Raw genomic sequence first — 10,000 nt, forward strand, 5'->3', positions numbered from 1 at the left:
TTAGCATGCTGCACATATTTGTTTAAAACTCTTGCATTGAAGTTGACTGATCATCTCAATACCAACGTTTCCCAAAAGGGCCTGTCCCAAGGAGAACAAGTATTACCTTGAAACTTAAACACACATGGGAAAACTGAACAGTCCAATCAGTAGACTATGATGGGCTAAGCTAGCCAACTATGCTACTTTGTTTACAATATTTCCAGGCTTCAACCAGACAGCTGAATTAAAGAGGTAGAGTTGTAATAAAAAATAGCAGGCCTAGGCTATAGGCTAATCTGCATAAAGTGTGCTGTCATAAATATCAGTCATTCAGAAAAACATTTTTATATCAGGATTTAAAATAATAGATATATTATATTGTAATCCTCTGGTGTTCTAAGGGAGGCTATTGAAATGTTATTTAATAAAATGTCAACCCCCCCCCCCCCAAAAAAAAAAAAAAAATCGAGATTCGTATCGAACCGTGGGTCAAAAATCATGATACACCAACCTCACGATTCGGTTTGTATCGTTAGAGCCCTAATAGATACAGGCAGTCGTGTATAAAATCTAATCATAGATACAGGCAGTCGTGTATACATTCTAATCATAGAAACAGGCATGACAGGACTATTGCCGATTTAAAAATCTAATTGACAGTTACAGTTAGGATTTCTTAAGATAAGATAAGATAGGGGGTCTGAGAAGACAGGACACCGCCTTGAGTTTAGGAACTGCTTAGTGTAATAGGAAGATGGGACAAGCAGTTAGGATCATTTTCTGTAATGAGGCCCCTGATCTCTGATCACTGATGACTTGTGTCCTGTGGGATTCAGATGTTAATGAGCTGCTGCTAACCTGAAGTGTGAGTCCTTAAAATGAGGCCAAAGTTCACAGCAAACATGTTTATCTGAACAGATTTGAATGATTTTGTCTCCATGGTAACCCTCTGCCCAACTCCCAACAACAGATAACTACCTCCTCAAACGGTTTGCGAGTGTTTGCAAACGTTCACGGAAATGAACTGCCGCTCACCTGGTGTGCCCTAGCAGCCAAAGGGCGGCTGTGTCAGGTGCACAGGTGTGCACAAGTGTGCAGGCTCAGGTGCAGAGGAGCGCAACGGCTCCAGCACAGAGGTCATTTGGAGGGCACGGATTATGCAGGTTTGAGCGAGGTGAACAGCTGCTGTTCTGCCACTAGCTTGTTTGCATCGGTTTGATCCAGGATGGTGATGAGTCTGCATACAGGCAGGAGGTGGAACAGCTGGTCCAGTGGTGCAGTCAGAACCACCAGGAGCTTAAACCCAAGAGGACTGTGGAGATGACATAACAGTGGACTTTAGGAGAAGTATATTTGCCTCGGTCCGACTCTCTGAACTTCCTCCAGGGGATTGGCCTGAGTTTATTATACAGCTTGGGGCGGGGGGTGTAAACACCTGGTGTGTGTGTGTGTGTGTGTTGCTCTGTGGCAGGTGTTTCCTTCCTACCCATGGAAAGAGGATTGTTGTTGTTGTTGTTACTGTATGTGGAAATTGCCTGCTAGGCCACCGAAGCCCCAGAAAGGGGCTGTGTAGTTGGTAGATGTCTCTTCTCTTCTCTTCTCTTCTGTCTGACATCTCTCTCCCTCCTCTCTCTCCCCTTCTCCCTCCCTCTCTCTCTCCCTCTCTCTCTCCGTCTCAGTCACAGGAAGTCATTGAGGTCTCTGCTCAGTCTCAGTGGCAGCACTGATGGGAATGAGTGAGCAGTTGTAGTAATTACTCTGCAGTCCAGTCTCTCACACACACACACACACACAGTCAGTCACACACACACACACACACACAGTCCAGTCACACACACACACACACACACCGATTTTGTTTACCACGCTCGGAGTTATAGCAAAGTCCTTTTAGGCAAGTTCCTCCACTCGGCGGCCATATTGCAACGCTTTTAGGGCACTCGTAGGGCATCCTATTCAGCAGAACTGCGCGTGCGCAAGGCTTCACCACACCAATTATGCTCCAGCGGCGAGTTCACAACACATGATTGGCACGATGTCTTCACAACACACCATATGATTGGCTCAATGTATTCACATGTCGACATTTTGCCGAGAAAGGGGTGGGATATGTGTAGACAACGGCCGTTACAAACTAACCCCATGCATTTCTATGGAGGATTCTAAGGAGTGCTGTGTCTCCTCATTAGAAAGTCTCTGGTTATAGTGCTGGCCTGATGGGTCGCCTATTTACGCCGTTTCAACAGCACATGAACGGTTAGACCGAGAATTCTCATCATGAAATTAAAATTCCACTGGAGCTCCAAGCGGATGTGTACACGCAGCCTCACAACACTGTTTACAGCTCTTCGAGTCACGGTAAAATGTCATTTTTGGTACATAGCTAATCTAGATACACCTATGATGTGGGTGGTTGCGTTTCTTTAGGAGTCTGCCGTCTTGGTTTGTATAGAAATTGATATTAAGTGACACGTACACGCAAGACGGTGGAAATACGGGACCGACGGTAATAGGGGGCATCGTCTTATCATAGTCTACTGATTGTACTATTCAGTTTCCCCATGTGTTTAAGTTTCAAGATAGCCTAATACTTGTTCTCCTTGGGACAGGACCTTTTGGGAAACGTTGGTATTGAGATGATCAGTCAACTTCATTGCAAGAGTTTTAAACAAATATGTGCAGCACGCTAATGGTGCTAAGCGGATTTAATAGTAATTTAGAATCGCATATCGTTACAGCCCTAATTAATATGATATTGATATATTATATGTTGTTAGCCGAAGTGTTACTTAGCTGCAAAGCGCTGCAGGGAACACTGGAAGGGGTGTGTGGTGATTTTGCCTTCTCACACCTCAACACAGGTTTGTGGATATGAGTGTTGCCATTTCGGTTTCGATACGCATATCGTTACAGCCCTATCCATGACTGACTGAGAGTTGTGATGTCTGGATTATAATCTGGATTATTCCGCTCCTCTTTCTCCTTCAGCTCTCCTGACCTTCGTGAACTGCATGAAGGTCAAATGGGGAGCCATCCTGCAGGTGGCCTCCACGGTAGCCAAGGTCCTGGCCTTAATCGTCATCATCATCGTCGGGCTGGTTAAACTGGCACAGGGTAAGCGCACACACACACACACACACACAAACACACACACGCTCCAGTCAAACACAGGGTAAGAACACACACACACACACACACCATTGAGTCCTAAAACCACACCAACATTCCGGTGATGATGTGGCTTTACCCTGTGTTTGACTGGTGTGTGTGTGTGTGTGTGTTGCAGGCCAGACACAGAACTTTGAGAAGTCGTTTGAGGGGATCTAAAATATGTGTGTGTGTATGTGTTGCAGGCCAGACGCGGAACTTTGAGAAGTCGTTTGAGGGGATCTAATATGTGTGTGTGCGTGTGTGTGTGTTGCAGGCCAGACGCAGAACTTTGAGAAGTCGTTCGAGGGCTCCAAGCTGAACCCAGGGGACATGGCGCTGGCTCTCTACTCTGCACTGTACTCGTACTCCGGCTGGGACACACTTAACTTCATCACCGAGGAGATCAAGGACCCAGAGAGGTGAGAGAGAGAGAGAGAGAGTTCCTGAAGCTCTGACTCCTCTTTAGGCCCGCTGTTCTCATGCACACACAATCTCTCTGTTATTCACACAAATATGCAGTATACTTCAAGGTGTGTGTGTGTGACTTGTCCCTGCTGCAGGAATCTGCCCCTGGCCATCGCCATCTCCATGCCCATCGTCACGGTGATCTACATCCTGACCAACGTGGCTTACTACACAGTCATGAACATGGACATGGTGCTGGGCAGCGAGGCCGTTGCCGTGGTGAGTGATGCTGCATAGAGGCGGTCGCCATGGTGACGCAGGAACCGGAGTATGTGGGGTAGAGCAGGAGTAATGGGGATGTGGAGCAGGAGGTCAGTGATGTGGTTACCATGGTGACGAGGAGCAGGGAAAGTCTGGCACCGTGATGGCTGTAATTAGAGCTGTGTGTGTGTGTGTGTGACTCATCAGAATGGGTCAATCTGCCAGACTGGCAGATATCTTCCTTCCCGAACACATGCTGTTATCTGTTTCCTGAAATCCAGTACACACACACACACACTCACACTCACACACACACACACACACACACACTCTCACACACACTAATACATTTGTATTAGTAATATCATCCACTGTATTAGTAATATCATCCATTTAGTGTGTCTCCAGTGTGTTTGTCAGTTGTCAGGTGGTTGGGTATCGTTTGGATTTTATCCGATACCGGTGCTCAATCAATACTTTTAAAATGGTGGCGGTTAGGGCTGGGACAACGCTGGCCGACGTGTCGATGACGCCGACGCGCCAAAAAATCGCCGACGCAAAAATATGAGCTGCCGATTCGTCCAAGCACAACGTGTGCTGCTAAATATTTTTAATTTTACACCTTCAGTGTTTTCCATACGTTGACTAATCTGTGGCTGGGCACCACGAAATCAAAACCGGCCACCACACATTGATGTTCTATGTTGTAGGCCTACTATTTAAATGAAAGATAAGATAAAATAATTTCATTGAGCTGCACTTTTTACTCACACAGCCTTTCCTCGCCCCGCCCGCTCTCTCTCGTAACGAGCCCGCTGCTCCTCCTCTGCATGTGCATTTAACAAGATATTCACGATTGTTGAAGGATTGTTGTTGCCACATAGAAGCATTGCAGAGAAGACGTCTGGCTAAATTGCTATTAAATCCGCTTTAGCATCGCGGACCATGCTGCTAAATTTGTTCAAAACTGCTGCATTGAAGTGAACTCTGCTAAGGTCTTATCACAACATAGTAGGCTACATTGAAGAGACTAAACTAAGTTAAGTTATGAAATCAAGCAGTATCTCAAAGCTAACATTAGAGTACTGTTTGGATGTCGAATTTAGCATGCTTAGCCTACTTACAGCTGCTTGTCAATTTCGTTGAAGGGCTCATTTTATTTACTCTAACAATGAATGTTTGCAAAATCCCGATGTAAATGGAATAGTGTTTTCCAAAGAAGAAGTACAAACCTTTATTTTATCCATGTAGAAAATGTTATGAATTGCATCCACACATCAGCAGCCTTTCAACTGTGTTACAATTGCAAGGGTTCCCTCAAACGTCTTAAAGTGACAGGCACTCAATTAGACCTATACACCACCAGGATCGATCTTAATACCCTACCCGCTCGCCCAAGTCAGTTACCGCCACAAATTGAATCCAATTCTGTGGGAAACACTGTGGTGGTTCCGTAGCCTGGAGATCTGATCTAAACAACAGCAATTGAGATCTAATCTAAACAATAGAAATGGAGATCTGATCTAAACAATAGAAATGGAGATCTGATCTAAACAATAGGTTTGGAGTATCGATGCATCTCCACTATCATCACATTGGTCATCACAGTTACACCTGCACGTTATTCATGACCGTATGTTACCTGCACGTTATTCATGACCGTATGTTACCTGCACGTTATTCATGACCGTATGATACCTGCACGTTATTCATGACGTTATTCATGACCGTATGTTACCTGCACGTTATTCATGACCGTATGTTACCTGCACGTTATTCATGACCGTATGTTACCTGCATGTTATTCAGTATGTTACACCTGCACGTTATTCATGACCGTATGTTACCTGCACGTTATTCATGACCGTATGTTACCTGCACGTTATTCATGACGTTATTCATGACCGTATGTTACCTGCACGTTATTCATGACCGTATGATACCTGCACGTTATTCATGACGTTATTCATGACGTTATTCATGACGTTATTCATGACCGTATGTTACCTGCACGTTATTCATGACCGTATGTTACCTGCACGTTATTCATGACCGTATGATACCTGCACGTTATTCATGACGTTATTCATGACGTTATTCATGACGTTATTCATGACGTTATTCATGACCGTATGTTACCTGCACGTTATTCACGTGAAGCTGCGTGAAGCTTTAGTACCACTTTCAGCCACTGTGCGTCGCTCTGCCACTGTACATCGCTCTGTCATTAGCCTGACTGCCACCCCTTCTGAAAAAGCAGGAGGCTACCAAAATTGTTACCGAGAGGAATCCCAGCCTACGAATTCAATAACAAAATAAATCATGCATAATTAAACATTACCTCGATTAAGGCTACTTGGGTATGGCTTAAGGCTTGACTACACGGTGGTAGCGAAAATCGAAATCTGCTATGTTATTGTCAGTGTTGAGGGCAATGCAACTACGCAAATCAAAACAGTGTCTTAATTTGCCCTACTTCATGACTGCAATTTAGTCAATTGACTGCTTGACATGTCATTTTTATTTTTCTGTACAATAAACAAATACATCTGCTTTATGCCGCAGAATTATATTCATATTTGGCTGACTGCAGACGCGCCACTTCCCTCCCGATATTCCAAGATTAAGATGGTATGCTTTTTGTATAGGCTACTATCATAAAAATTCGTTAAAACGAATAGCTATTTGCAATTTGACAAAACACTGATCCTCATTTTGCGAATGCGAGGACAATATGAGCCTGTTGCATTTAGTTAGATGTCCGAGTCACGCATGTTTGAAAACCACTGGCTCGTAATCACAATAATTTAACACACGACAGTTGGATAGCCTACTTCATCATGTCCCCATGCCTACATTTTTGTGAGTAGCATAGAGATCGTTAAAAACAATAAAGTAGCCTATGTCTCTCCGTTTGGGACATCGAAAACTTATATTTTTAATAGGGTAGACTGCCGTCGGAGATGCTGACTGGCAAAGGCCTCGGTATAACACGTTATCTCCACTATCATCAGTCATGCCCCTTGATCAAAGTGGGGAATTAAATAAAAGTTTGAGAACCACTGGCTTAACAAGTTACCTGCAGTCCAGAGCAATATTCTGATGATCGGCGATGATATCGGCAAATGTTTGTTTTCCAAAGTAAGAATTTCACTTGACCATGCACCTTCGACAATGAATAGCTCATTACACTTGTTACTGTTAAATGTAGGCCTAACTGGTATCATTACAAACATTATTCTGTGTCCTAAAACTGGCATATTTTATGGCATTGTGTCATGTAAATTCGTTGCAAAATCTAGAGAAATGTGTGAGGTGGTCAGCGGGGGACAATTGAGACACACATTGGATTGTGTTATTACTTGAACATTCCACACATATCCACAGCTGTGGTAGGCCTATCAGGGGCAGGAGGATTACTGTTAGCGCAGGCTTTATATAAAATTCTTCAACAGAAGGCCTCGAATGCAGGCTTGCCCTGTGGTTTTCGCGCAGCCTACAGTAAATAACAGACCCCGCGCAAATGTGCGGTATGATGCTTTTTTACGAGCAAGATGTTTTTGGTGCCCTACGCACACTGCATGTTCTTAAATAACAATGATCATCAGTAATATTCGACCATTAATTTGTGTAAATGGGCAAGCGTGACCACCTTGATTGGCTGATGATTGTAACGCGGGCATGATTCCAAACACCTCCCTTACAATGATGAGTGACAGGTGACAGGTCTCAGAATGCGTAAGCTACACAAAGGACGAAGATGATGAATAACTGGGGCCAGTGAGGCTATTCAGAAAGGCTTTTATCTTACCACTAGGATTAGGCTACTCCTAAATCGCACTAAAAGATTTTAGCTTGGAGTTTTCTCGTAAAAGTTATTCACAAAGCCTTTCAGACAACTCCTAAACTAGGAGTGAGTCTTCGTTGCTATAGATGACGTCATTACTCATGCACGAGCTTGACTGAAGTGACCACCTTGATTGGCTGACGATTGTAACGCAGGAATGATTCCAAACACCTCCCTTCCGATGATGAGTGACCGGTGACAGGTCGGAGAATGCGTGCGCTACACAAGTAGTGAGAAGGACGGAAGATGATTAATAACTGAATAAAAAGGTCTCGCCTAAATAAATAAAGAGTAAGGCAAAACAAATAGCCTAGTAGCCTAATGAAACATAGGCCTATGGATTGATGCAGTATTTTTGCAACATTATTAAATTAATCTGTCACCATATGCCTAGGCTACGTTTGCAAAGAGAACATTTTAATTTGATTCACAATGAAACGTTACATTTAATTTACATGTTAACAATGAGTAGTTTTGGTTGTTGTTGGTGGCGTTATTACATTCCTTTTATGAATGCAAAATTGTTCCCTCGCGATTGGAAGCTCCTGTTGCCGCATAGCGCATTTCAAAACATTGCAACGTAAAATGCCACAAAAAGCTGTTTATGAATAGGTCTTAGTGAGTTAGGAGTCCTCTCGACTTCTTTTAAGCTGTCCCAGACTTTTAGGTGCTACTTTTAGGTCTAAAATGCTTCGTGAATTACTTTTTGTGAAAAAAATTAGGAGTCCTAAAGTTAGGAGTGACACGCCCATTATTTTTAGGAGTTGCTCCTAAATTCGCCAGTTAGGAGCTACTTTTAGCCTTAAAATAGCTAGTTCTTTTCAAGTAATGCATGCACAACACATATGGAACATGGAACCCCCGACCCCCAACCCCCACGGTCCGTGAAAAAAAAAATGGGAATCAAACCGGTCCATGGTACGTAAAAGGTTGGGGACCCCTGATCTAAGGCACGAGCGCATCTGTGAGTCTTGTCACCAAGTAGCTTGTTTGTTTACAACTAACATTCCATTTAATTAAACTGCTTTATAGGCTATGCCGAAATAGTTTTCAACATTTTGAATATTAGTGTCGGGTGAATTGAAATTTTCTCAAAGTAGCCTTATGGCTGAAAGCTGCTTGGGATCCCCCCTTCAAGCAATATAACCATACAAACGCGCTTCCTGCACTCATTGTTTCAAAAGGAGTAATTTCGGCTTTGTCAGAACTGAAGAGCTGTGGACGGCACGGCACGGCATGCCCAATGAAATTAAATTAACGCAACGCAACACAACACAGACACCGCTTCTCTCGCGTCAGTCACTGACATGAACGAAACACAGAACCCGCTTCTCTCACGGCAGTCACTGACAGTAGCCTAGAATAAATGCATGGGGAAAAACACTTCCCCATGACAAAGACATCGTAAAACACTGAAAGTTAATATTTTGTCACTAGCAACATATCAGAACTCCCCCTATTACCGTCGGTCCCTTATTTCCACCGTCTTGCGTGTATGTGTCACTTATATCCATTTCTATACAAACCAAGACAGCGGACTCCTAAAGAGACGCAACCACCCACACTATAGGTGTATCTAAATTAGCTATGTACCAAAAATGACATTTTACCGTGACTCAAAGAGCTGTAAACAGTGTTGTAAGGCTGTGTGTACACAACCACTTGGAGCTCCAGTGGAATTTTAATTTCACGACAAGAATTCTCGGTCTAACCGTCCATGTGCAGTTGAAACGGTGTAAATAGGCAACCCATCAGGCCAGCACTATAACTCTGAGCGTGGTAAACAAAATCGGATATTCCAGGCAGTAAATGCTCCCGTTAAGAACCAAACCAGATTTTGTTAAAATCTACGCACCTATGGCTACTGAAAAATGTAAGGTTAATTTAGCAAATGTTATTTTGAAGTGTTCGTTGTTTTATAATTTCTGAACAAAAGTGGTGATAATTGGGGGTGTTACGATACATCTGTCCTTTGTCAAATGTGTTATGTTCCAAGTAGCCTATGCGTAATTCTGCTGCATAAAGTTGTATGTTTATGACATTCAAGCAAGGAAAACGATGATTTGAAGACATCTGTTTCATTGGAAGGCCAAGGGGTAGCAACAGGGCAACACAGAGACAGGCCCGATGGCAGGGTTGTTATGAGAGTATTAAAATATGGGATAGCCTATTCACGGGCAAGACAGCCGGGGAAAGTTAAAATCATTGATAAACACGGAAAAAGTTGGCATGCATTGTTTTAGGTCCCCATGCACAGGGATTATTTGTCATATTATTAATCACATATGATTATTTGTGAAATTGTGCAAACAGGCGCAACACATTTGAAAAGGAAGGACTGGTAGCATGCAAGCT

General features: G+C 43.4%; 1 protein-coding gene across 1 annotated transcript in view; it reads left to right on the top strand.

Annotated features, from left to right (window-relative positions):
* Positions 1 to 10,000, top strand: part of si:dkeyp-120h9.1 (Y+L amino acid transporter 2-like) — a 37,555-nt gene that overhangs the window by 13,320 nt on the left and 14,235 nt on the right. The window contains exons 3-5 of the mRNA XM_048229781.1: positions 2,971 to 3,096; positions 3,407 to 3,551; positions 3,693 to 3,816. Coding sequence (XP_048085738.1) covers positions 2,971 to 3,096; positions 3,407 to 3,551; positions 3,693 to 3,816 — 395 coding nt within the window. The remainder of the gene's footprint in view (positions 1 to 2,970; positions 3,097 to 3,406; positions 3,552 to 3,692; positions 3,817 to 10,000) is intronic.

Source organism: Alosa alosa, chromosome 20 (genome assembly GCF_017589495.1).
Source record: "Alosa alosa isolate M-15738 ecotype Scorff River chromosome 20, AALO_Geno_1.1, whole genome shotgun sequence".
NCBI lineage: Eukaryota > Metazoa > Chordata > Actinopteri > Clupeiformes > Clupeidae > Alosa > Alosa alosa.